The following is a 25,905-nucleotide window of genomic DNA, read 5'->3' on the forward strand; positions in this document are numbered from 1 at the left end:
ATTCACCTTAGCAAGGAGATCTGCCAGCGGCCCAGATCCTGCTGAGCTGGTCTCAGACTCAGGACCTTAGAAGAGCCCCTCGCCCCTTCCCTTCATGCATAGGTGGGCAGACACGCCAGTGTTCAAGCACAGTACTGAAACTGCTCCAAATGTCATCCTGATTATGAATGAAAGAGACTCTGCAGGGTCACAGTCTCCTTAGGTGGTGTTGCCATGGCAACCCCAGTCACAGCCATCTGGCTTTCCCAGCGCGGGTCTCAGAGGATCTTTTCTAGAGGCAGCAGCATCTCACCCCGAGAGGGAGGAAAGATGAGGATGTGTACTTATGCTCTCCTGCAGGAAGCTCCTTTCTGTAATGAATAGCCCATTGCAATCCACTCCATCCTGGATGAACATAAAGGAATTAATTCACCGCCTGCCTTGTGGTGTGTGAGTGAAAGGAAGTTCAGCCACCAACTCTGCCAAGTGCTTTCACAGACATTGTCTCATGTAACCTACTGTAACCTTGTGAGGTGGGTAATCTGACCCCATTTTGTAGATGGGGGAAAATGTGGTCAGGTAATTTGCCCAAAAGCATTGTTAGAATTTCAACCCAGGTTAGTCTGACTCCAAATACCATCCTTTACTCACTAAGCCCACTTGCTTCTCAGTTGAGAACTGCTCAAGTCTGGGAAAGTGTGCGTGTAAAACAGTCTCCGAGGCAGGTGAGGGCTCCTATTTGGCTTCTCGGACACAATGGGAAAGACATGAGGTAGGGTGACCAAATGAGTAGAGCCCTGGACTCTGGAGCTTGCACGTGGGTTTAGTCCAGTGAGAAGACCCTTTTACCCGCCTGGACCCCCATCCATCCTTCGGGAAGGGGAAGTGGCAGGTCATGTTGGAGAGGTAGGTTGAGCTTCACCAAGTGGGCAGGAGAAGTGAGCTAGACACCAAAGTCGAAAGCATCACTGCCCTCACGTAAATACAAGTGCTGGAAACTCAGGCACAAACAAGACCAAGGCAATGGGGACGCTTTCCTTGAGAACATGGCTATTAAAAAGCACACTTTGAGCCAGCCCTGATGGCTTAGTGGTTAAAGTTGGATGCGCTCTGCCTGGCAGCTCGGTTCCGGTCCCCGGTGCAGAACCAGACCACTCGTCTGTCAGTCGTTATGCTGAGCAACAGCTCACACAGAAAAACTAGAAGGACTTACAACTAGAACATACAACTATTTACTGGTTGCTAGGTAGGGGCTCATATAGAACTAGAAAAACAACTAGAATATACAACCATGTACTGGGACTTTGGGGAAGGAAAAAAAAGAGAGAGGGGAAGATTAGCAACAGATATTAGCTCAGGACGAATCTTTCACAGCAAAGCAAAGAAAAAAGGAATCATCTTTCTCCCTTTCCTTCTTGAAAAAGCAAAGCGAAGTACACCAAACCATGCACACCTGCTCGCAAAACTCCCAAGAGCTGCTGCTTTAAGAAGCCCGAGTCTGGCGTCACGTGACCCCTGCCGCCTTGGGTCTTTCCCTGCCCCTGCCCAGTGGCCAATCCCGTGGCGGGAAGCCTCCTCGGGGGCGGGAACTTCGCAAGGCGCCCTCCGATTCGCTGTGCTCGTGGAGGGCAGGGTCTGGGCGCCGAGAGAGGGAATTAGTGTGAGCGGGGTGAGTAGGCACTGTCGCCTCTGTCGCCGCCGCCCTCTCGGTAGCAGCCTTCGCCGCGCCAGAGCCCCCAGGTGAGCAGGCCCTCGTTGGGCCAAGGACTCCCCGTCCCGCTGCGGGCCGCGCACTCACCGGCCTCGGAGCCCGCTCGGCAGGGGGCCCGCCCCTTCGCTGCCCACGTGACCCAATTCGGTTACCCCTGACCTCCTCCACCCCCCCGCCCCCGGATCTGGGTTGAGCAAGACTGGGTGGGAGGATGCGCAGCACGGAGGCCCGTATAAGTCAGTTCCCACGCCTCCTTATCAGTGTGGCGTGTGGCTGGTGGCTGAGGATGTGGAGGAGAGGAGGTTGAGGAGCGGGGGACCTTGGTCAGAGCCCGGGCTGTGCGGGTCTGCGTGTGGGCACACGATAGGGCAACTCCCTCCGCGCCTTCCGCGGCAGGACTTCATCCGCCCATTTTACAGACGGGAAAACGGAAACTTAACAATTATCCTTTGGTGGGTCTCTAACGCCCAGGGTTCGGGCTGGGAATCCAGGCCTTCTTCCCCACACAGCCCACTGCTTCTGGTGGTTAGGAGCAAGAGTTTGACTCTGCTCCCTAGTTAGTGCCCGCTGGATGTTTTTGGACAAATCATTTAACATTTAACCTTTCTGACCTTTGATTTCCTTGGCTGTGAAATAGACATGATACTTACATAATACTTATTTCGTTGTTAATGAGGATAAAATGAGGAATAAGACATATAAAGCACTTAGCTCTGTGCCTCAGGCATAATGTGTGCTTAGAAAAGTAGCTATTGTTTATTGGTTTTTCCAGCAAGCGTTTATTGAGGGCGTATTATGTGCTGACACTGTGCGGGAGGCTGGGGATGCAAAGGTGGGCAAACAGGCATGATTCAGGCCAGCACGGAGCTTACAATCTAGTGGGGAGGTAGGTGCTGCTAACAAAGTTACACAAATATGTAATTATAAACTACGATAACTGCTCTGAAGGCAAAGTACTGGGACATTGTGGGGGTTTAAGAAGACTTCCCTGAGCAAGTGATATTTGAACTGAAATCTGAAGGAGAGACTGGGAGTTCACTAGACAAAGGGAGTGGGGATGGAAGAGGAGAGCATTTTGCTTAGAGGAAGCAGAATCTATAAACATCCTGGAATAAGGTGTTTTTGAGGAATTGAAAGGCGGCCACCGCCAGGAGTGCAGAACACGCGAGAGAACAGAAAGAGGTGTTGCAGAAGTAGGCACAAGTGCAGGGCCTTGGAGCCATGGTGGGGGTTGGTTCTTTATTCCAAAGGCAATAGGGAGCCATTGGGAGAAATGCTGCTGCGAGGCCAGGTAGGGTACCCATTGAATTAGGGACCTGGAGATCACTGGTGGCCCAGTGAGCCCTTCCAGAGAGGAGCGGTGGCGCTGTCTGGGTGAGTCACCATGGAACTGGGCTTGCTGCCCATGGTGCTGATGCCTCGCTTTGACCCCTGTGGGCCTACCTTCTAATGGTGGTGTGTGTTGTCGGAGGCAGTCATCAGCCGCTGCTTTTGTTGGGTTCGTATTTTGCCATATCCTGTGAATGGAAGAGCGGGTTCCTGCTTTTAGGCCTTGCAGCCAAACTGAGGAAGACCAGACACATGGGCAAAAAGTCCAATTACTAAAAGTCTGACAGTCCCAGATGGCATATAGGACAGGAAGACCTTGAAGGAGAGACTGGATTTGTCTTAGCAGAGAGGAGGGAGTGGGGGCCTGGAGCAGAAGGGGAGACGGAGCAGCCTGAGCGGTGGTGGTGTGGCACAAGGCAGGCTGGACGACACTGGGCAGGTCTTCCTAGGAGGATGGATCAGCTTGCACGGCTGTGGAGATTTGGGACCAAACACAGAATGTCAAGCCGGAGAGTTTAGACTTTCCTTTTATAAGCAGTGGGGAAGTACTGAAGATTTTTGAGCAAGGGAATGTCAGGATAAAAGTAGTGTTTTCATCAGGATTTAGTAGATAGTGGTTGTAGCAAGAATTAGAAGGAAGACGTAACATTTTTGTTTATAATTAATGATGGTAACATCTTCCATTTGTGTAGTGTTCTAGTCACTGATTTTCTCATACATCATTGCATTTTATCGTCATAGCAACCCTGTGAGTTGGGGAAGGCAGGGATTACTGCCTCTGTTTTTCAGTTTAGGATGTCAGGGCTCAGACTGATGAAAGTCTTGGCGAAATTCACATCAGAAGTGCTAGGGCAGGGCTGGGACCCAGAGCTGTGAACCCTAAAGCCAGCACTGTTTCTCAGGCGTCACTTTCATCTGCCCTCTGACCCAGCTGAAATCCGTTTCTTGCTCTGAGCCTCAGTTTCCTCATCTGGACACTCAGAGCCTTTGTGACTCATTCAGGGATTCCAGAACAAGAGGGGCAAGACAGGTTTAGAGGGCCTCCTGGGCTCTGAGGGAGACTGGGGCGGCTTTTCAAAGCTTCCCTCCCCACTCCCAGCTCCCTCGGGGCCATGTCAGAGCGAGAAGAGCGGCGGTTTGTGGAGATCCCTCGGGAGTCAGTCCGGCTCATGGCGGAGAGCACGGGCCTGGAGCTGAGCGATGAGGTGGCGGCCCTGCTTGCAGAGGATGTGTGCTATCGTCTCAGAGAGGCCACCCAGGTACACTCCCAGCAACCCCCCCCCCCCTCCGCCCGCAACGCTCCTAGTTCCTCCCTTTGACTCCCCCGCTCCCATAGGGATTTATTCAGCAAGTATGTATCAGGTGTCTACTCTGTGCTTCAAGGTAATATAGTGCAGGCAGTCCCTGCCCTTTCCAGAACTCCCCTTCTGGCCACCTGGACGTCTTCCCACGTGCTTCTCCCAGCAGCCCCACTGGACAGGCCAGACAGGTTCATATTCACGTTCTGCATGTGAGAAACTGAGGCACAGAGAGGGAGCATGACATTGAGGGGGTATTTGCATGAGAGCAGAGCTGGAATCCAGGCTTTCTGGCCGCTGGTCTGGTATCCTTTTTGCCTCCTCCCCAGGCTGCCTCTCTTCACTGGGGGTCCCCCACTCCCTGCTCCCTGTCTCCTGACTCTGTTCCTCCCCTCCCAGAATAGTTCTCAATTCATGAAACACACCAAACGGCGGAAGCTGACCGTCGAGGATTTCAACAGGGCCCTGAGGTGGAGCAGCGTGGAGGTGAGTGGGGAGCAAGCTGCAGAGGGCTCAGCTGACATGAGCCCACCTCTGTGCCCACTTCAGACCTGGCAATGTAGTGAGACATGAAGACCAAATACACACACGAGGGAAGTTTACAGCAACCGCGGGACAGGTGCTGGGCCCAGCCCACAAGGGCTGTGAGTTCAGAAAAGAGGGAGAGGAGGCCGCAGGGGCCAGGAGGTTAGGGAAGTCTTCTTGGAGAGATGGGATTTGAGTGGCGGCTTAAAGGGAGGCTTGGGTTAGACTAAGCAGAGAGGAACAGAGAGGGCATTCTGGGTGAGGGAGGGGTCTGAGCACAACTAGGGGTGTTAGAACGTCCTGCATAGTTGTTCTGGAGCAGGGGGTGGGGGGAAGAAAGTCGTGTTTAGAAGAGAGTGGTGTTTTCAAAGTTGGGTGAGTGTGAGGAGGAGGACCAACAGCCTGGGGGTAGGGCTCAGAGCCCCTACGGATCTGTGAGGAGGAGCCACATTCTGTTCCTTGACCCAGTGAACACTGGTTGCTCTGGCCAAGTTCCCAGCGATGGCTCTGAAGTTCCAGGCTTCCCTCGCTTTTCTCAGGACTTCTGGACTTCTCTCAAACGTGGGCTCCCTGCCCTCCTTGGTAGAGTGCCTCTTCCCTCCCTGGATTCAGCCTGCCCTCCGATCCTCTCTTTGCTCAGGCTGTGTGTGGTTACGGATCCCAGGAGGTGCTGCCCCTGCGCCCTGCCAGGGAGGGTGAGCTCTACTTCCCTGAGGATCGAGAGGTGAACCTGGTGGAGCTGGCCCTGGCCACCAACATCCCCAAAGGCTGTGCTGAGACGGCTGTGAGAGGTGACTGCCAAGGTCCTACATAGGGTGGGGACAGGAGCTGGGTTGTCAGAGGAGTGGTGATGGGCTGGCTGGTGGAAGGGGCTTAACTCAGAGGGTGGGTGGTGCTACAAGGGGCAAAACCCCAGACTGACCCATCGCTCTGCTCTGGTTCTAGTTCATGTGTCCTACCTAGATGGCAAAGGGAACCTGGCACCTCAAGGATCGGGTAAGGCGGAGTGTGGGAATGGGCCCTCTGGTTGGACTTTCCTCCCTGCTGGTGCCTCTCCACCTCTAAGTCTTTATCTGACAAGGATTTACTGATACCCTGTTCTGAGTGGACACTGGTCCCTGCCCAGAGGGCTCAGAGTTGGAGATGGGAGCCCAGACCTGTAACCAATCCTGATGCTGGGTGTTGGATGCTGGCACAGAAGTCTGGGCAGCATGCTTGGGTCCCTGAGGGGAGGTGTCTCACGTCCAGAGTCTGCTGACCAGAGCTTCCTAGAGCCTGAGGCTTGTGAACTTGGGGCTTGAGGACTGACTGAGCAGAAATCTGCCTGGCAGATGATGGGTGGGAGGCAGCGTGCAGAGCACAGAGGTTTGGAGAGCCTGCAGGTCAGGGCTGAGCAGGCTGCTGAGAGGGGTTGGCAGCTCTGTGCTCTGAGAGTCCTGTCCGATGGGCTCCTCGCGAGGGGTGTGGGGATGGTGGTTGTGGGGAGCAGGCTGGGGAAGCCAGGAGAGGGCCAGGCTTTCCACCCTGACCACCTCCTGCCCATCATCTCACAGTGCCCAGCGCTGTGTCTTCACTGACTGATGACCTTCTCAAGTACTACCAGCAAGTGACTCGGGCTGTGCTGGGGGATGACCCACAGCTGATGAAGGTGAGCAAGGGGGCCTGAAATGGGGCACAAAGTCCAACTTTGAAATGCCTGTGAAATTCGTTCAGATGCCTACTTCCTGTCCTCTCCACGCTGACTGACGCGGGTGGAAGGGTTCTCCGGGTGGGAGGGGGGTGCTCTGAGGCTGGCCTCTCCCAGCACTGACTCCCCTTCCTGCTCTAGTAAGAACCCTTGTTCCTTAGGGAATGAGCAGCTCAGTAGGGCCCTTTAGGGGGCTCGGGTGGTCAGTCTCCCGACACCTTAATTCCAGAGTCCACTCTTTGGGGTGTCTATTGACCTGGGGCCAAGTGGGGCATCCAGATCGCAGCCTTCGTTTGCCTGGACTTGGGAGGGAGAGGGGAAGAGGAAGTTGAGGGAGCCAGGGCAGGTTGAGGGTTTTACATCCTCCACGTCGGCTCCGGTCTGGGTGCTGCTGGGATTTCCCTTGCAAAATTAGGAATGTTACCACTACACATTCTCCCTTAGAAACTTGGCTCCTGTTCCCCAGGCACAGTGCCTGTGGCCAGGTCGGGGGCCTGGGAGCTGAGCTCCCTCCTCACTAGCCTGTTGTCTGCTTTCACTGCGCCTAAGCTTGGGGTCTTTATCCAGAGCAGCGTGGAGGGCACAGGTCGTGGAGCTTCAGGGCTGTGATGGTTTTACTCGTTTACTTACTCTATTTTTTCTGCTTATAAAAGTAATACCAGCCTATGTTTATTATACAAGTGCCGTAATACAAAAATATACAAAGTAGAAAGTGAAGGTGTCCTGTAAAACCACCCACTCCCCTTTTTCTTCTATGTATAAACTATGATTCCTCTATATAAACCAAGATGGTAGTATACTAAACATCTGGTTTTAGAACAACTGCTTTTCTCAGTTAAAAATATGTTGGACATTTAGTTTGTTTTCAATTTTTTAATATTAGAGACACTGCTATGTGTGAGTATGTGTGTGAGTGAATTTCTCACTATTTATTTATAGTAGATTAAATTTATAGAAGTGTAATTGCTGAATCAAACAGTATGAACATTTAAAATTTTATACGTAAGTGCGAAACTGTTTTAAAAACTGTCAGTTTAGGGGCCAGCTCAGTGGTGCTGTGGTTAAGTTCCCTCGCTCTGCCTTTGTGGCCTGGAGTTTGCAGGTTCGGATCCCCTGCTCGGACCTAGCACTGCTTGTCAAGCCATGCTGTGGTGGCATCCCACATAAAGAAGAGGGAGATTGGCACAGATGTTAGCTCAGGGCCCATCTTCCTCACAAAAAACAAAAAACACAAAAAAAAGTCAGTTTATACTTGGGGCTGCTGGGTCCAGTGCAGTTTGGCTCTTTCCTTTTCAGATTGCTCTCCAGGATCTGCAGACTAACTCCAAGATTGCAGCACTCCTGCCTTACTTTGTTTATGTGGTCAGTGGGGTAAGTGCCCAGGCTGGGGCAGGGAAGAATGTTTTGAGGGGAGGAGATGACCCAGCCGTGTGTAGGGCTCACGGCAGGTCCTATCAGAACGGCAGGCTCCTGCCTGCACCCTCATGTCCCCCTGAGATGCCCTCTTCTCCCAACAGGTGAAATCTGTGAGCCACGACCTAGAGCAACTGCATCGGCTCTTGCAAGTGGCACGTAGCCTGGTTCGGAACCCACACCTCTGCCTGGGGCCTTATGTCCGCTCCCTGGTGGGCAGTGTCCTCTACTGTGTCCTGGAGCCACTGGCTGCCTCCATCAACCCCCTGAATGACCACTGGACACTGCGGGATGGCGCTGCTCTCCTGCTCAGCCACATCTTCTGGTAGCCACCGGGCCTAGCGCTGAACAGGAGGTGGACTAGCCGCAGGGCTGAGTGGGCGGGTTGGGGTAGGGAGATGGAGTAGAACGTCTGGCTTTCAGGCCAGGGGAGCTCCTTTCCTCAGAGCTTCCCAGTTGTTGTGCTGTGGCACACTGGGGGCTACAAATGGATGACAAGTACACCAAGGGTTTGGTCCTTCTGCCCTCTGGTCCCAGGCCACTCTGCCCTAACCACCTCGTCACTTTCCCCAGTACGTCATACCAGGACTGTTTTCTCTTTGTGCTGCAACTTGAGTCCAGTTGGGCAGCGCTGTGCCTCTGACTGAATGTTGCTCCCACAGGACCCATGGGGACCTTGTAAGTGGCCTCTATCAGCAGATCCTGCTCTCCCTGCAGAAGGTCTTGGCAGACCCTGTGCGGCCTCTCTGCTCTCACTACGGGGCCGTGGTGGGGCTGCACGCCCTTGGCTGGAAGGTGAGGACCCTGGCCCCGCTCACAGACAGAGCCATAAGAGCTGCCATTTGTATTTAGAAAAATAGTATTTGTGTCTCTTTTATCTTAAAAATGGTATCTGCTTGCTGCTGCCATGTGTTAAATTCTTGCCTTCGGCCAGGCTCAGTGATAGCCTGACTTTCTGTATATAAACATCCTTTCAAAAGTCCTTCACCGCAAATATTAATATATCCCCATTTCACAAATTCTTGCCTGTTCTGGGGCCGGCCCGGTGGCGCAGCGGTTAAGTGCACACGTTCCACTTTGGCGGCCCGGGGTTCACCGGTTCAGATCCAGGGTGCGAACATGGCACCGTTTGGCACACCGTGTTGTGGTAGGTGTCCCACATATAAAGGAGGGGAAGATGCGCATGGATGTTAGCTCAGGGCCAGTCTTCCTCAGCAGAAAGAGGAGGATTGGCAGCAGTTAGCTCAGGGCTAGTCTTCCTCAAAAAAAAATTCTCGCCTGTTCTATTTTATCCTGTTAAGGACCTGTCTCTCAATTTCTCTTGTATTGAGTATTTTAAACATGAATAGATATTGAGCTTTGCCAAATATCTTTTTAGCATCTGTAGAGATGATCAAATGATTATGCACTTTGGTTCTGTTAATGTGACAGGTTATATGAATGGGTTTTTCTGCTGAACGCCTCTTGCCTACCCAGAGTAAATTCTGTTTGCTGCTGTTGAGATTTTTATTGGAATTACATTGACATTGTTAATGATATTAAGTCTCCTTGTCCACGAACATGTCATCTCTCTTCATTTTTTTACGATCTTTCACTGTCTTTCAGGATCCTTTCATAATTTTTCTTGAAAGGAACCTACACATACTTTATTAACTTTATACATAGATTCTTGCTATTCTTTTCTTTGTATTATTTTATTGCTAGGACCACTAATACCATTTTACATATGATGATAATAGGCATCCTTACTTCATTTTAATTTTAAAAGAAGTGCTAATAACCTTTTCCATTAGGCTGATGTTTACTTCCTGGGTTTATAGATACCCTTTCTCAAATTAAGAAAATTACTTTATGTTCTTAGTTTTATTAATTTATGTTGAACTTTTATCAAATGCTTTTTCTGTATCTTTTGACTTGATCCTAAGGTTTTTCTGCTTTTATCTGTTAATGTGATAAATTGAATATATAAATTTTCTAATAGTAAACTATCTTTACATTTCTAGCGTAAACTCACTTTGAATGGCCTTTGAAAAAAATCCAAAACTTTTATTGGAATATAATGCATTTTTATATAGTTTTATATATGCTAATTTATGTATACTGTTTATATATACTATTTTTTTGTACTGTTGGGTTTACTGAAGTTTTTAAGGATTTATCTGTGTTCATGAGTGGAATCAACCATAAGTTTCCTCTCGTGTACTGTCTTTGTATGGTTTTGGTATCAGGGTTATACTGGCCTCAGAGTGAGGGAGGATTTCTTTTTCATATTTGTTTTTATAACTGAGATACTCTTTTCCTTTAATGTCTGTGGACTGTCTTTGTAAATTTTGGCGTACTGCTTTATTTGTGGTTAGACTTTTAACTACTGTTTCAATCTTTCATAGTTACAAAATTATTCAAGCTTTCATATTTCTTCTTGAGTCAACAGTAAGATACATTTCTTTAGGAATTTGTCAGTTTTGTCAACATTTTCAAATCCTCAGGCTATGGATGACGAACTAAAGAACTCTTATCCATCAAAGCCTATCACAAATGTCACCTCCTCTGTGAAGTCTTAACTTCTTTCCCCCAAATTAGTCACAGGATGAAAAATTATATTGTCAGAGTCCAGGTCTCTCTGATCGTTTGTTTTTGTGTAGGTGGTTTGAACCGAGTCCCAGTTTACATCTAAGCGAGGACAGTACTTGCCTATTGACTGTATAGGGTAGCAGTGGGCAAACTTAATTTCTGTTAGCAATGGGCATTACGTACTTATAACCTCATAGCCCTTGGCACATGGCAGTGATGGTGCGGTCACTTTGTTTGTTTTTCTACCCAATCTTTATTCCTGGTGCTTAGTGAAGGTTTGGGTATACAGTAGGTTCCATAAACGTTGGCTGAATATGCCAATCAGGGAATTTATGACGATTGAGCCCTGTCCAGCATCAGAGATAAAAGTAAGTCTTTCTTGGGAAAGGGTACTTGAGAGGCAGTAAGCAACAAAGAGGTGCTTACTGCATACCTTCTCTCCCTTCCAGGCAGTAGAACGAGTCCTGTACCCACATCTGTCTACTTACTGGACAAATCTGCAAGCTGTGCTAGATGATTATTCAGTATCTAATGCCCAGGTTAAAGCAGACGGGCACAAAGTCTATGGAGCCATTCTGGTGAGTACCAGCCCCTTCCAGCCTCCCTTCCCTGCAGGAGCTCAGCAGCTCAGCTGGCTTCCTTTGGAATAGTTGATGGGCCCAGGGTCCTCCTAGTTCTTTGTTATCCTCGTCCGTCTGCTCTTACAGGTGGCCGTAGAGCGACTGCTGAAGATGAAGGCGCAGGCAGCAGAGCCCACCAAGGGTGGCCCAGGCGGCAGGGGGTGCCGGCGCTCGGACGACCTGCCTTGGGACAGCCTTCTCCTGCAGGAGTCTCCCTCCGGGGGCAGCGCAGAGCCAGGCTTTGGGTCTGGCCTCCCGCTGCCGCCAGGAGGCGCGGGGCCGGAGCATCCTTCCCCTTCAGTGACCTTGAGGGACATCTACCGGGAGCTCTATGCCTTCTTCGGTGACAGCCTGGCCACCCGCTTCGGCACAGGTCAGCCCGCGCCCACGGCCCCGCGGCCGCCCGGGGACAAGAAGGAGCCGGCGGCCGCCCCGGACTCGGTGCGGAAGATGCCGCAGCTGACGGCCAGCGCCGTGGTCAGCCCGCAGGGCGACGAGAGCCCCCGGGGCGGCGGCGCCCCATCGGCCTCTGCGCCCGCCGCCTCCGAGAGCAGGCCGCTGCCGCGCGTGCACCGGGCGCGGGGGGCGCCCCGGCAGCAGGGCCCCGGCGCCGGCACCCGCGACGTCTTCCAGAAGAGCCGTTTCGCCCCGCGCGGCGCCCCCCACTTCCGTTTCATCATCGCGGGACGGCAGGCCGGGAGGCGGTGCCGCGGGCGCCTCTTCCAGACCGCCTTCCCCGCGCCGTACGGGCCCAGCCCCGCCTCCCGCTACGTGCAGAAGCTGCCCATGATCGGCCGCACCGGCCGCCCGGCCCGCCGCTGGGCGCTCTCGGACTACTCCCTGTACCTGCCGCTCTGAGGTGGTGCCGGCCCCGCCCCCTGTGAATAAACCTGCGCCCGGAAGTGACGTCTCCGCGCTCGTCCGTCGCGCCGGAGGAGGCGGGGTCTGGGCGGTTGGTTCCCGCGGCGGCGGCGCTTCCTAGGGGCGAGGGCGCCATGGCGCTGCCCTGGCTGCAGCGCTTAGAGCTCGCGCTCTTCGCGGCCGCCTTCCTGTGCGGGGCCGTGGCGGCCGCGGCGCTGACCCGGACCCAGGTGCGGCTGCGGGGCGGGGCCGCCGCGGGGGCGGGCCGGGGCGAGCGGGTAGGCGGGGGGCAGCCGATCCCGACGCGGAGAGACCGCTGCTGTCCCGGCTCTCCGGGTCCCGGCGCCCTGCTCCTCGGAGCCGATGGGCCGGGTGAGGCCCGGTCTGCGGCCGAGGTGCATCGGCGCTAATCGCGCTCTGTGGCTCCGTCCGCCCAGGTGATACTTGGAAGTCATCCCCTCGCCAAAGGGAGGAGTCCTCAGGTGTGCCTTACGGCACCAGACACAGCCTGGCCTGGTGGCTCCCCCTGGTTCTGAAACAGAAGTCGGCCCAGGCCTGTCTTCCTCCTCGAAATCAGACACTGTTGTGCTGTGCTACGCCAAGACATAAAGCATAGTGTAGTGAAGATGATCAAGCTACTATATGATTGCAACACAGTGACAAAACAGCGACGTAGGAAACGCTTATGTAAACCAGAAGCCAATAATGAGTGTTTGCCCCAGCCACGCAGTCTTTTTAATAAATAGGCGTACTTAATCCCTATGAAGTAGACGCTCTTATGCCTGTTTTACAGATTAGAAAACACTTGAGATGATAGTTGTTGAAGGTTACAAGTTCTGGTTTTATCTAGGATTTCTGCACAGAGGGGAGACCAGAACTTGTGAGGCATCTCTGAAGCTCATTGTATTTTATAACCACCACCCATTTCCTGATCCTCCTGGGCACAGCAGGTTTGATTTCTGCAGCAGGCCCTCTCCGTCAATCTACTAGCCCAGAAACAGGAACTGACAGTGCACAAATAACTTCCTGGGATGGCCCTGGCCTAGGTTATCCTTAACACCTGCCACAAGCCTGCATCCAGAGGCGTTAACTTGAAGTCTAGGATTCAGCAGCTTCTCTTCACAGGCCTCCTTCAGCGGCAGCTGTCCCCTATATGGTGTGGCCACCAAGAATGGCTCCTCCCTGGCCTTATCCCGACCCTCGGCCCCATCCCTCTGCTACTTTGTAGCTGGGGCCTCTGGTCTCCTGGCCCTCTACTGTCTCCTGCTTCTGCTCTTCTGGGTCTACAGCAGCTGCATCGAGGACTCCCACAGGTGACTGCCCCGCTCTGAGGGCCAGGGGCTGAGGTGGGAGGAGTCCCGTCTTAACCACAAGTCTCCTCTCCTTCCTCATAGAGGGCCGGTAGGGCTCCGCATCGCACTGGCTGTCTCAGCTATAGCCATCTTCCTGGTCTTAGTGTCTGCCTGTATCCTTCGATTTGGCACCAGTTCTCTCTGCAAATCCATCATCTCCCTGAACGTAACAAATAGGTAATGGGAGAGGGAGGGACACCTGGCCAGAGCCAACTCCATCCCTCTGCAAAGAGGATCCTGTAATGCCCTTTTTATCCCCGTTAGTTCTTCTCATCTCAAAGGGCACCTGGGCACGGGGGTGTTTCAGCTATATTCCCCCTCCCTGCCCTTTCTCACAACTGTCTCTTTGACCTCACAGCTGCTCTGAAGCCCAGAAAATTCCTTGGACTCCCCCTGGAACCGCTCTTCAGTTTTACTCCAACCTACACAATGCTGAAGTGAGGTCCTGGGATATGAAAGACTGGGTAGAGATCCAGGGATACAGATTCGCATAAGCATCATAAGCATAAGGGAGCTCATCCGTGTACTCTGAGCTTGGCTCACCAGTGAGAGGCTGAGGAGCTGCAGGGCTTGTCAGCCTGACAGCAGTCCGAGTGGTATGTGGGTGGAATTGGATTTGAGATTGGCCCCACTCCTCACACTCCTGTTCCTGTCTCCCACAGACCTCTTCTTGGGTGAATCTGGCATTTTGGTGTGTGGTCTTGGTACTCCAGGTCGTGCAGTGTAAGTCGGAAGCTACCCCATACCGGCCTCTGGAGAGGGGGGACCCTGAGTGGAGCTCTGAGACAGATGCTCTCGTTGGGCCACGCCTCTCCCGTTCCTGAAGAGTTAACCAGAGTGCTTCTGTAGCCAAAGACTCCGCACCCAAGTGTCTGCGATCCTCTTGCCCCCACACGGCCCTGTTTATGCTGGGAGCCTGTTTTCCCTCCACGAGGGAAACATGATGACAGGCCCCCTCCACCTCTCTTCCTACAGCTGTTTTTGTACCAAAATATATTACTTTCTTCCTTCATCGTGGTACCGAGATCTTGGTGTTAAAGCACTGTAGGTAGGTGGATGGGAGGAGGAGTGAAGGCTAAACAGACATGGATCAAAACTTAAAGGTACTGTCAGGTACCTGCACTTGGGATGGCTGCCCTTTTATTTGCCGTTAATGAATCTAGGGCCACCTTGTGTGATGCTGGCTGTCACCCCATCCCTAAGGTTCAGTTTTTATTCCCCTCTGGGAGGAGTAAGTGACTCAAGGTGGTTTCTTCACAAACTACGGTAGGCACCTACAGTGTTGTCAAAGAGTTTGGTGTTGGGGAAATGTCCAGCTTTGTCCAAAAGGAAGTAGAAGCGCCGGCCTTTGACTTTCAGAGGCAACATGGCAGGGACTTCACCCCGGTGGGCCATGCAGGATACCTGCTTCAAGGGAACGGTGAAATGGGCCCCCAAACCAAAGGGGGCATGAGTGGTGAGGGTCACCTGCTTCCCTCCAGCCCGGAGTATCACTGAACGCACGGAGCGGAGGGAAAAGAGAAGACCAAAACCAAGTACCAGGGTACCTGCAGGAAGAGCAAAGATCGGGGTGAGGGATTTTCACTGTAGAGAAGCAGCAACCTTTCCAGTGCCCTAAATAAAAAATTGTGACGATAGTAACATTTATTGAGCTCCTCTTATACCCCAGAATCTTGTGGCAGTCATTTCTCTCAACAACCGTTAATAGATGTCCACGCCCATTTCAAACACGAGAAAACGGGTCCAGAGCTTAAGTGACTTGCTTAAGGTAGCAGAGTGAGAGGACCTCAGCCTAAGCCTGTCTGAGGGCCTGGCACCCGGGGGTGGGGATGGAAGAGGGGGGCTTCCCACTTCAGGGTGCCGCGCTCCTGTAGGGGCGGCCTGCCCACCCCTCCTCCTCATCCGGGAGGGTCGTGCCCAGCCTCCCACGTTCCCGCGGCGGGAAGCCAGCCCGCGCCTTACCGATGGCGCCGCAGCCGACAGCCAGGCCGTAGCGCCAGAGCGTGGAGCGCACGTCCGAGCGGCCGCGGGCTGGGAGCTCCGCGTCCGGGGGCCGTGCCGGGACCGGGGGCCGGGCCAAGGCTGCCACGGCCAGGGAGGCCCAGAAGACGCCCTGGCCCGCGCAGAACAGCCCGAGAACGGCGAAGAAGCGGCCCCGCTCGTGCTCGAAGAGCAGCACGTCCCGCGACGGGGCCGTATCCTGCAGGAGCCGGCGCTCGGGCAGGGCCCGCAGCGCGACGAGCAGCCGCACAGAATACCGCCGCCCAGGCACCGCCATGGCCCGCGCGGCGCCGCTTCCGGGGCGGGACTTCCTGCCGGCGGGCCCCGCCCCCTCGGAGCCCCTCCCCCCCGGGCTGGGAGGGGACCCCGGCGCCTGCCCCCGCCGAGAGCGCTGGGCGGCCTAGGGAAGGGGCCAGGCTAAACAATCCATTACGCACGACACAAAATACAATATCACTCTTTTATCTTAAAAAGTGGGGAGGATTCCGGGGTTAAGTACACAAAGCACCTAGGTCCTTCGAGTAGTTTAGTGTCAGTTCTACAAAGTAAGCTTTGGATTCCTGGCACCAGTGAGGCTCAATCTTCCAGAAGTCTTCCAGAACGCAGGTGAAGAGACGGAGCCAGCAGCCCTCCCTCCTCAGTCACAGTCACGGGGTGGCCTCGGGCCGGAGAGGAGGAGGTGACAACCATGACAAGGAGACATCAATATCCAAGGGCTATTTACAGGGGGCTTCTTCTGGGGCAGGACTCCGGATCACTTCATGAACGCCACTTCTGGGATCTCGCCCTTGGCCTTGGAGAAAAAGGAAAGGTCAGTGGAGCCAAGCAGCCTACACCCGACGCACCCATCCCACCCCCTGACCCCATCCCCCCATCTTACTTGACCCTTGTTTTTCTGTCTTTGGCAGGGAAAGAGTGACCCTGAGCTAACATCTGTTGCCAATTTTCCTTTTTTTCCCCTCCCCAAAGTGCCAGTACATAGTTGTATATTCTAGTTGTAAATCCCTCTAGTTCTATGCGAGCCGCTGCTACCGCGTGGGCTACTGACAGACGCGAGATGTGGCTCCACACCCAGGAACCCAACCCCAGCCGCGGGAGTGAAACATGCTGCACTTTAACCCCTAGGCCATAAGGGCTATCTCTATTTGACCCTCTTGAAGTCCCACAGATCCCCGTCTTTCTGCCACTGTATTCCTAAACCTCACCTTGAGATGAGTGAAGGCCTGGGCAGATCTGGTGTAGTCCCAGTTGTTGTCCTGAAGGCACCTGGAGTGGAGGAAGACAGGCAGTCCCATTAGAGCCAACACGCACTCATCCCGGCCACTAAATGCCACTTCAAAATCCATTCTGTAGAAACACTCGCCAGAGTTTGCCAACAACTGTATATACTCTTGCACTATTTATACAAGTAAAAACATCCAACTGTCTATCAATGGTCTACTGATTACAAATATTAAATAGTTATCAAGAAAACCAAGGTAATTTTTATACAAATAGGGAAAAACATTTATGGGATAAGTAATAAAAGTTGCAGAACAATATATAAAAAGGGATTTCATTTTGCCTTTAAATTTTGTTATGCTAATTTATGCAAAGTACAAATTTTTTTATGGACAATCTTTTTATTTAAGCAATAAAAAGAGTTTTGGCTTTTAAGATTTCAGGAGCACTCATCATTCACTACCAGCCCTACCTCAGTTTACCGCTATTCCTACACATGCCCAGCACTCACTTCTGGGACCACTCGAGGTTCATGCCAGACTGGGTCGAGAATGCCTGCAGCATTTCCTGCTGCTCTGGGGAGAGGGTGGGCACTGGGCTGGAGGAAGGTGTGGGTGCAGGCATGGCAAAGGCTCTTTGGATCTCCTCGGGGCTGGCATTCCGCACAAACAGCTCGTCGTTTACGATGCACAGCCTTGGGGACAAAAAGCACCTTAGACAGCTGGACAGACAGACCTCATACTTGACACACAGATTCTTTCAATACCCACCAAGTCCCCCTCCCGCTCTTAGCTATCACCTTTTATCATCTACCCCGTTTCCTGTGGACTCCAGGTATGGGGGTACCTACCAAACACACTAGAATTATACATTCTCCCCCAACTTATGGACAGTTCTTAGCCCCCGTTTATCTTCACAACAGACTGAGGAAATGAATAGTGTTATATCAGTTTTCAGATGGGGAAACTTGCCCTTAGCTAGAAGTGGTGGGGCCAGGATGAAAACCCAGACAGTCTGACTCCAGAGCCAAGCTCTTAGCTACTATGTGAGCCTGCCCCTCTGATTGCCTTGCCTTTCTAAAATGCTGAAAATACTCTGAAGACTGACTCCACCTCCCCCGACCCCAAATTCCTAGAGTGCTGGCCATGGATTGGGACTGGGACCCCATGTGGTAAGCCAAACACTTACCCTGAATTGCTGGCAGGAACAGCAACGAACGTCCGGGTGAAAGCTCGCAAAGAATCCCGAGACTTTCCATCCACTGCAGTGATAACAAGGGCAATGACCCCTTAGGGTTGCTCATGCTTTCTGTTTACAACCTGCTGCTCAGATCACGGTCTGATCTGATACAAGGAACCCTAAGTGGGCCAGACAGGGGTGATTATGTCTGTACAGGGGTGCAGGGGCGGAAGGAGTGTCAGAGTCAGGGAGGACAATGATAATTAACCGCCAGCACCCCACTGATAGACCATGTGTGTGCCACATCCTGTGCCAAGCACTGTATAAGTCGCTTCATTTACTCTCCATAGCACCACTACGAGACAGCTCTTATTAACCCCCTTCTACAAATACAGAATCTGAGGCTCAGAGATAATGTAAATTGCCCATAGACACAAAGGACCAAGGTTGGGGTGGCAGCTCAGACCTGTCTGACTCCAAAGTCTGTGTCCTAGCACTCAGGCTTTTCCTATGTCCCAGACAGGAAATCCATGTAGAGAGGGTAGGCCAAATGAAGGTGGCTTGGGGGCAGAACGGGAGGAAGTGGTCAGGGAAATAGAGGGAAGAGAAGGTAACTGAGAGTGTAGCTGAGGAAGACTCTAGCTGGGGGAGGGACCACTCTGTAAACTGAGGGCTCCAAAGATTCTCACCTTCCTTGAAGACCCCATTGACAGAAAAACACAGCAACGTGCTCTGAAAGAGAAGCAGCACCAGTTACCATGTAGGCTCCCAGTCAGACCCTGAGCCTCCCTTGTCTCTTAACCGCCCCTTCCCCACTTCCAGGCCTTTGTCAGTGAAGAAGTGCGTGCTTACTGTCTGAGCGCTTATGTCTACCACGAAAGAATTGACGTCATGCTGAGTTTTGGGCAACTCATTGAGGAAGGCAACAACGTTGAGACGTGTGTGTTTCAGCAGCCGGAACCGCAGGGCTGTAGTAGGTGAAGGAGAACCCAAGGTTAGGGGCTGCCGCAGACCCCTGACCCCTATGACTGATTCCTTGTCATCCCCTTCTTCCAGCCTGTTTTGCTCACGTCACACACTTACTAGGGTCTTTAAGCTTCTTCACATTCCTGCTGTCCTTGAAATACTCGGCCAAGTTGCTTCTGAGGGAACAGGAGGAAAGGAGGCAGTGGTCAGAGCAGTGTGGATGCCAGCAGGTGCTGGCCTGCATTTGCCGAGAAACTCTGGTCCTGGGCAGGCTCTGGGATGTGAGACTCACCGGGCAGGGTTCTGGGGGATGAAAGGAATGCTCAGGGAGCAGCAGGCTCCATCATGATAGGCATCCAGGAGCCGCTGCCGGTCTCCAGAGTCATAAATTGCATAGTACCTGTGGGGACAACAGAAAAGGTCTGAGCTCCATGGTCTGGATCCACAAAGGGACCCAAGAGCTCTCAAGAATGAGTCGTGCTGGGACTAACCCACCTCTCCCCAGCCTCAGGGGCCCTACAATACTTACTGCTGCAAGAAGTGCAGGACCAGATTTTTCAGGGTCTCTGTTCCAAAATAGCTTCCCTGGAATCAAACAGATATTAGGACCATGTAACCCACAGCCTCCTCCCAACACAAGTTCTAACTCTGGCCCCGCTTCTCACCTTGCAGGGTGGTAACATCGTGGGGGCTTCAACATCAAAGGCAATTGGCGGGGGTAACTCATGGCCATCCTGCAGAAAGGAAGTGAAAGGTGACAGTGTAAACCAGAGAAAAAAGGCTAAATGAATAATTAGATGGGAGAATTAGGAGTGAGGGGTCTGAGGTCAAGTGTAAAAGATTCCTGGCAAAGGTCCAGGAATTCTGAAAGATGCAATTGTGTCTACAGGCATTTTTCTGGAAAGAAGGATTATAGCATTTGTCAGATTCTCAAAGGCCTCCATGTCCCCAAACTAGTGGTCATACGAACACGTGTTAGGCAAGATCTTGGGGGTGGGAGACGCCATGCTCACCAGAAGAGAATGAAAAAAGTTATGGACTTACCAGACGTAGTAATTTGGGAAATCGTTCACGAATGGCGCTGTCAAGAACGGGACAGAAGTGAGTGACGCTTCAGAGCCACCGTGCCTCCTGGGCTGCTCTAGGAGCAAATACAACACCCGAGGGACAGCCCAGCCCATCCTGCTCATCCTCTCACTCCTTCCCAGCCTCTGAGCTCCGGGAAAAATGGCCCCACTCCCCACCTCACCCGGGGCACCCAAAAATGACTGCCTTGAAGGCTGACCCTCTCCTCTCTGCCTGACCCGAGCGCCACAGGAGCAGCGCTTCCAGCCCAGGCCTGAAGCCCAGGACCTCCTTCCCTCCCTGCCCCCCTTACCTTCTACCTACTCACCTGTGCAGCCCCGGGAGGAGGGAATGGGGTGGGAGCCCAGGGGCTCCGCTGCCTCAACAGGTATCCATCAGTTCTGCCAGGTCTGGCTGTGGCCAAGACCAGAACACACCACAGGGATGGCACAGGATGTTGGGGCAGGGAGATGAGCAAGGTGGGACTCAGGAAAAGCAAGGCAAAGGAATCAGAGAGGGAAGGAAGAGGAGAAGGGAAAGAAAGAAAAGGCAGGAAGGAGCAGAGGCAAGGGAGAGATTGGGGGGGCGATACAGGGGAGCAGAGAGAAAAAGGAAAGAGAAAGCAGAGAAAAAGTGGAAGAAATATGAGGCGAGGAGGCGTTCAGAAAAAAGAGGGAGAAAAGAGGGAAGAAGGCACCTGACATAGCCCTTTCCTTCCGCTGCCCCTTTCCCACTGGTCCAAGGTAGAAATGGAAATGAATTCTTGTTGCGGCAAGAGAGCAGATGCTGTTGGCCAGGTCTCTGTCTGCTACCTGGGTCCCGATCTGGGCTGGGCGTGGGAAAGCGAAGCAGCCATGGGGGCAGGAGACCTCCCTCGGAAGGGCTGAGGGTTCAGGCCCCTGCAAAGTTGGGGGGGTGAGGGTCTTTGCCCCACCTCTGTTGGCCCCCAAGTTCTCTCCTGATGGCCCCTCTGCGACTGTGCCTGTCTTAGGTTGTTCCTTCCCCGAGGAATCTTACCCGTCTCTGGCTAACCAGCCATCCTCCGGGGCCAAGCAGGGTGATGTGAGGTGTGCGAGTGAGCAAGGGGCAGTGCCCTCCGAGAGGGTCAATTCTCTGTCTCCTTGGTAGCCTTTGCCCCCGTGGCCTCCACGCCCAGCACCTGCCTTGGGATTCCCTCGCCTGCTGGCGGGGCCCCGGCTCTGGTCACATGTCTTGGGGAACCCAGGGTTCTTCTCCAGGGAGGGCCCAGTGCACAGCACTGGGCAAGAGAGACAGACTGCATGGCACCAGCCCCCAGGAGGCCTCAACCTCAGCATGGGCTGGAAAGTCCAGGCAACAGCCTTAGGCAAGTGGATCTTGAGAAAATCGTCCCTCTTGGCAAAAGGGCAAGAGGGCCCATCACAAGACAAAGGAGGGAAGGCCCATCAGCAGGAACTCCCAGAGAGGGAGGGCTTTCTCAGCCCAGGGATACCAGGCTCTTGGCCCAAAGCAACTCCACACATGGGGCACATATAAGATACCCCCTGGTCCTGGGGAGATGCCCTTCCTGGAACAGTAGGGTAGGGAGGTTCTAGAAAAGGCTGTGTTCAGGAACGAAGCAGAAAAGCCACAGAACCAGCAAGGTCAGGTGAGAAGGAAGGAAAGGAGAACTCAGGGCAAAGCTGGGAGAGACACGGACAGACAAAAGGGAAGAGCACGTGATCCTCCCAAAGGATAGGTGGTTCCAGCTCAGGGCTGCACATCTCCTGCAACGGCCACTGGTCAGGGTGCATTACCTCAGCCTCCCAGGGGGTGAAGGTCCCCAGGAGGGGAGACAGAGGCTACAACTGACCTGATATAAGTGGACTGGTCTCGGAAGGTGTCACACAGGGGGTTTCCGTCAAGCCACAGCTCTTCTAGCTTCAGGCCTTTTACCTTGTCCAACTCCCTCTCAGACTTCAACTGCAAAGGAGGGGGAGAAAAGACAAGAAGACGCCTTGGTAAAGAGAGCCAGCTAGATCCCCATACCCTTAACCCCTACCCTCATGTCTTCAATCCCCTCCCAAGCCCTCTCCACCCTTTGCCCACCCCATTCAACACATAAGTGGGCTCTCAAGTCTCACCTCATTTCCAGAGAGGTTTAGGATCTTTAGGTTGGGTGCTTTCTGCACAATGCTGGACAGGTCATCCAACCTGTATAGCTTATTGTTGCTCAAGTTCAGGGACAACAGCTGTGGGGAGAAAAAGTTTAGAGGAAGTACCAGGAGATCAGAGACAAACCTGCCTCCCAACCCCATCCAATCTATCCCACCCTGTTTCCTCCCAACTAATACCCGGACAAAGGCCTCACCTCGGGGATGTTCTCTTCAATGATTCGCAGGGTAGCCACCATGCAGCTTTTACGATTCAGGACAACATCAATGTTCTGGGCCACCAAATCTTTAGGAAGGAAAGGGAAGTCTGAGAGGGCTTGCCCAGGCTAGAGTTAGCACCAGACCACTCTCCAACTTTCCCTGCCTGACAGATGCCCCTGGGGCCCCAACTGTCTGAGAATTACTGCTGTCAGCCATACCTGGGTCTGAACGGAGGCCTTTGAGGTCAAGTGCTTGTTGGGAGCCATCGTATCGTTTGCTCATGATCAGCTACAGAGGAAGAAAAAGGGTTCAGTGGTCCCTAGGGTTGTGTGTGGGGTTGGGAGAGAGAAGTGGTGGGACTGGGGTGGAAATACACGTTACTTGAGCTTGCCTCACCTTTAGCTGCTCTACTTGTTCTGGTTTCAGCTCATTCTGCACAGAATGGGGCGGAACAGAGGCGTTGATGATGATAGATATCTGCAGGGCAGACACAAAGCACACAGTGAACTCTAGGGAAGCCCAAGCCCCAGGCCTGAGACCAGTCTGTGCCCTGAGCACCAATCCCCAGCCCTGCCAAGCCAGGCCCTTCACACACACCCTTCGGTTCTCCTGATCCAAAATCTTATAGTTGACAGCCTTCAATGCAGAGGCGGTACTGGCATCCTCAACGAAAAACTGGGCCCGTGTGTTTTCATAGTGAAACTGCAAGGAGAGGAAACAAGAGCATTAGACTTAGAACCCGGAGCCCCTGGTCTAGCTGGCCCCTCTGCCTTCCCTGGTGCCTAGGCAGCCACTCAGGCCTTATCTTACCTCAACAGGGGTGAAAGGGACACTGCACTTGCTCTGAATCACACTTAGGAGCCACGCCTTGTCATATTTTCTGCCATAAGGAATCTAGACGAGAGAAAGAGAAGGGAACAAATGTAACTAAGGCTGACCAGCAGGGCCAATCCAGTGCTCACCTGTACCTTCTACCAAGCTTTCAAAGATCTTCTAAGGAAAGGACCAGTTGAAGGTTTTCTACTTAAGCCAGACATGGATTCCTTAACCTCCTTTCTCTTCATTTAGACTTATTATTCCTCAAAAGAATCAAATCATCTGATATTATTTATTCTAAACAGTTCCAAGATATTATTTATACCTTGTCTGCTCCTCAGAGAACTTAAGGGGCCCCAACCCCCACATTTGGCTTGGTCAAATGGAGACATCAAAGGAATTCTCCCCTTCCCAACGCAGTTACCACGCTTCCCTTCAGATGGCCTCCCCATCCTGCCCCTCCTGCCTGTCCTCTTCTACTCCTTCTCTGCACCTGCTCATAGGTGTTCTAAGACACTGATTCTTAGGAGAAAGGATAGATCCTTGATTGTGGAGTGAATAGCTGAAAAGACTGATTCTTGTGGAGTGAAAAGTAAACCACCTTCCCTCTGAGCCCGGCCTCTTATCTCCCCTCCACCATCTATCTTCTAAGATACTCACTGTAATCTTAAACCAGTTCTTTGCCGTCCCATCCTGGCTGGTGCCAGCCCCTCCTCTTTCTTGAGGAGGTCTGTCTCTCCGCACAGTAATATGAATTCGGTCGCGATCATGCCAACCATCACCCCGACGGTTGGGTCGGGCAGCATAGGGGTTGCTGTGGGAAAGAAGAGAATAAAACGTCCACAGACATTAAGAATGTCTTCTCAAAGACCTTCCTAGACTGTTACCAGGACTACAACTAAGACTGTTCAACCATTAAGCCGGTCCTGGCATTTCTCAGTCTTCCAGGTGGGAAGAGAAATGACATGGAGAGTAAGCAGGCTGGTGTATAAACAAATGAGTCACTAAATTCAAACCAGATCAACTGGTCACTTACTATCTTACTCGGGGAACATCCTGGGCATCACTCATTGCCACATCTCTGTCATCATCCTCAAGGCGGGAAGACCGAATGCCAGAACCTCCTCTTCCAGACCTACGGTTCCCCTCACTAGACTTCCACCGGAAAGGACCCCGGCCTTTCTTTCTTCTTTGAGGGAAACTAACGCGGTCATCGTGCTCTGGGGTTGGAAACAGAACACAAATCAGAAAATACATCACTAGTCCAGCTACTCTGGTGTGCTAATCACAGTATCCAGCACCCTGCACTGTAGGATGAGATATACACTAACAATAGAGGCCACCTCCATGCAAACTCCTCTGCTTGTCCAGAGAAAGAACCCTCTCCATGAGATGGCAGCATCAGGGAAAAATTATTGGAAAACTGTGTACGGCTTTTGAAAAATGAAGCAGAATCTAGAACTACAGAAAAGAAAAGTAGAATGTGGAAGTGTGAGTGACGCAAAAGCGTAACTGGATACAACTCAGACACCCTGAAAGTCACCTAAAATCTACTTTCTCTTAGCCTCCCAAATCTACTTAACCCCGATCAAAATGTGGATGGTGACCTTTCTCACATCTCCTAAAACCAATCAACCACAATGACTATGTCAGCTTTCAGTAAACAATCCTTCTCTGGCCTATACAGTACAAACGTCAGGTACAAATATGACCAATTTAAGGGTTTCTTTAAAAGTCTTGTTCTCAAACTGCCACTCTGAAGTTTTGAGAGTGAGCTCTTCATTTCCTTGGCCAGAAATGCTTTTTAACTCAGGAGACAACACCTAGACTCAGGCTCTAGCGGCAACTAGGTAGGGTGCTTAACTGAGGGTCCTTGAATGCTCTCCAGGAACATGATCCTCTGAATCCTGGTGTGTAGCAATGGCTTCTTAAAAAAAAATCCATGACTCCCGAAAAAGGTCTGCCTAATGCCTAGTACTCTGCAATAAACCTGAAGAAATTACCCTAGAAAGAAAGAATAAATGAATAGAAGGCGCAGCTAACGTTCACTGAGAACTTTCTCCAGCAGGTACTATGCTCCAAGCACTTGATAGGAATGATGCCATTTTAACACACACACGGACACAAACTTAGGAGATAAGTACTGTTTCTACCTTCATTAAGGGGGTTTAAAATGAGGCCTGAGTAACTCACTCAAGCTTGTCGTAGCCAACTGAGGAGTGAAACCTTGGCTGTCATGTGCTCCTAACCACTACTCAGGACTAAAACCCTGTGTGTATTTGGTCTAGCACATCGAGTTGGTGTGTAGATCTAATATATTAAGCCAAAGCCAAAGTCGCAGGGGAGGTGGGGCAAGACCGACTGGACGCCGTAGAAAACAGGGCACGGGCAGCCCATGAGCAAGGAAGGAACTGACGCACATTAAAGGAAGAGTCTGGACGCCAAGCTGAATTGACAGGCACCAACCACAGTTCAAAGGAATCTCGTCCCCCCACCACCGAGACCCCCGCTCCGAGACCCAGGTCCTCCAAACGTCAGGATTCGGAGTCAACAAGTCGGGCGCCCGCCCTCGAGTCCAGTCGGGCCCCCGGGCTGCCTCGCCCCAGCCCGCGCCGCCGCCACTCACCGCGGACGCCGGGCCCCTCGCGGTCTCAGGCCCCGAGGCTGCGGCCTAGGCTGGCGCCACCCACTCGGGCCCCAGATCGCCCGCTCCCTTGCCCGGAGGCCGGCACTGACCGTTGTATGACTTCCCCTCGTCCGCCATGGTACAGCGAGACACACGGGCGAGCTCAGGCGCGGCCCGCGACGCCACCAAACGTCCGAAAGCCCAAGCGCTCCGGGCCGAAGCGCTCCTACGCCCGGCACCACCGCATTTATCCAGCCGAATACGTCGCGCGCAGCCGACGTCCCGGGCGGTAGGCGGTACCGCCGGAAGGGAGTGCGGCCCTCTGCGCGTGCGCACTCGGCGAGCAGCCGAG

At 52.7% G+C, this 25,905-nt stretch overlaps 4 protein-coding genes across 8 annotated transcripts; 2 read left to right on the forward strand and 2 right to left on the reverse strand.

The window, feature by feature from the left end:
• Positions 1–1,563: 1,563 nt before the first annotated feature.
• Positions 1,564–12,035, forward strand: TAF6L (TATA-box binding protein associated factor 6 like). Of its 3 annotated transcripts, none has more exons than XM_008532211.2 (11): positions 1,564–1,719; positions 4,119–4,278; positions 4,717–4,803; positions 5,483–5,633; positions 5,788–5,838; positions 6,396–6,490; positions 7,826–7,900; positions 8,047–8,267; positions 8,605–8,737; positions 10,963–11,091; positions 11,221–12,035. In XM_008532211.2, exons 2-11 carry the CDS (start codon positions 4,132–4,134, stop codon positions 11,989–11,991), a joined length of 1,860 nt encoding a protein of 619 aa, XP_008530433.2. In that variant the 5' UTR covers positions 1,564–1,719; positions 4,119–4,131; the 3' UTR covers positions 11,992–12,035. The 3 variants fall into 3 exon arrangements, with proteins under 3 accessions (XP_008530433.2, XP_070421299.1, XP_070421298.1); XM_070565198.1 differs by lacking the exon at positions 1,564–1,719 and adding an exon at positions 1,882–2,142; XM_070565197.1 differs by lacking the exon at positions 1,564–1,719 and adding an exon at positions 1,901–2,013.
• Positions 11,409–14,356, forward strand: TMEM179B (transmembrane protein 179B). 2 transcript variants are annotated; one of them, XM_070565210.1, is made up of 5 exons: positions 11,409–12,224; positions 13,120–13,307; positions 13,389–13,523; positions 13,705–13,783; positions 14,009–14,356. In XM_070565210.1, the coding sequence occupies exons 1-5, from the start codon at positions 12,129–12,131 to the stop codon at positions 14,168–14,170; spliced, it is 660 nt and encodes a 219-aa protein (XP_070421311.1). In that variant the 5' UTR covers positions 11,409–12,128; the 3' UTR covers positions 14,171–14,356. The 2 variants fall into 2 exon arrangements, with proteins under 2 accessions (XP_070421311.1, XP_070421310.1); XM_070565209.1 differs by having other exon boundaries at positions 11,879–12,224; positions 13,705–13,810.
• An 80-nt stretch (positions 14,357–14,436) lies between these two features.
• TMEM223 (transmembrane protein 223) lies at positions 14,437–15,679 on the reverse strand. The gene is made up of 2 exons (XM_070565211.1): positions 15,309–15,679; positions 14,437–14,893 (listed from the first exon to the last, which is right to left on the reverse strand). Exons 1-2 carry the CDS (start codon positions 15,622–15,624, stop codon positions 14,601–14,603), a joined length of 609 nt encoding a protein of 202 aa, XP_070421312.1. The 5' UTR covers positions 15,625–15,679; the 3' UTR covers positions 14,437–14,600.
• Positions 15,680–15,793: 114 nt separating this feature from the next.
• NXF1 (nuclear RNA export factor 1) lies at positions 15,794–25,905 on the reverse strand. 2 transcript variants are annotated; one of them, XM_070565200.1, is made up of 21 exons: positions 25,664–25,905; positions 23,964–24,147; positions 23,588–23,741; positions 22,922–23,005; positions 22,709–22,813; positions 22,508–22,588; positions 22,330–22,399; positions 22,108–22,196; positions 21,881–21,988; positions 21,610–21,719; positions 19,758–19,794; positions 19,379–19,447; positions 19,243–19,298; positions 19,006–19,113; positions 18,831–18,889; positions 18,600–18,715; positions 18,437–18,479; positions 17,757–17,829; positions 17,080–17,262; positions 16,553–16,613; positions 15,794–16,140 (listed from the first exon to the last, which is right to left on the reverse strand). In XM_070565200.1, the coding sequence occupies exons 1-21, from the start codon at positions 25,689–25,691 to the stop codon at positions 16,102–16,104; spliced, it is 1,857 nt and encodes a 618-aa protein (XP_070421301.1). In that variant the 5' UTR covers positions 25,692–25,905; the 3' UTR covers positions 15,794–16,101. The 2 variants fall into 2 exon arrangements, with proteins under 2 accessions (XP_070421301.1, XP_070421300.1); XM_070565199.1 differs by having other exon boundaries at positions 25,554–25,848.

Source organism: Equus przewalskii, chromosome 11, assembly GCF_037783145.1.
Source record: "Equus przewalskii isolate Varuska chromosome 11, EquPr2, whole genome shotgun sequence".
Lineage (NCBI taxonomy): Eukaryota > Metazoa > Chordata > Mammalia > Perissodactyla > Equidae > Equus > Equus przewalskii.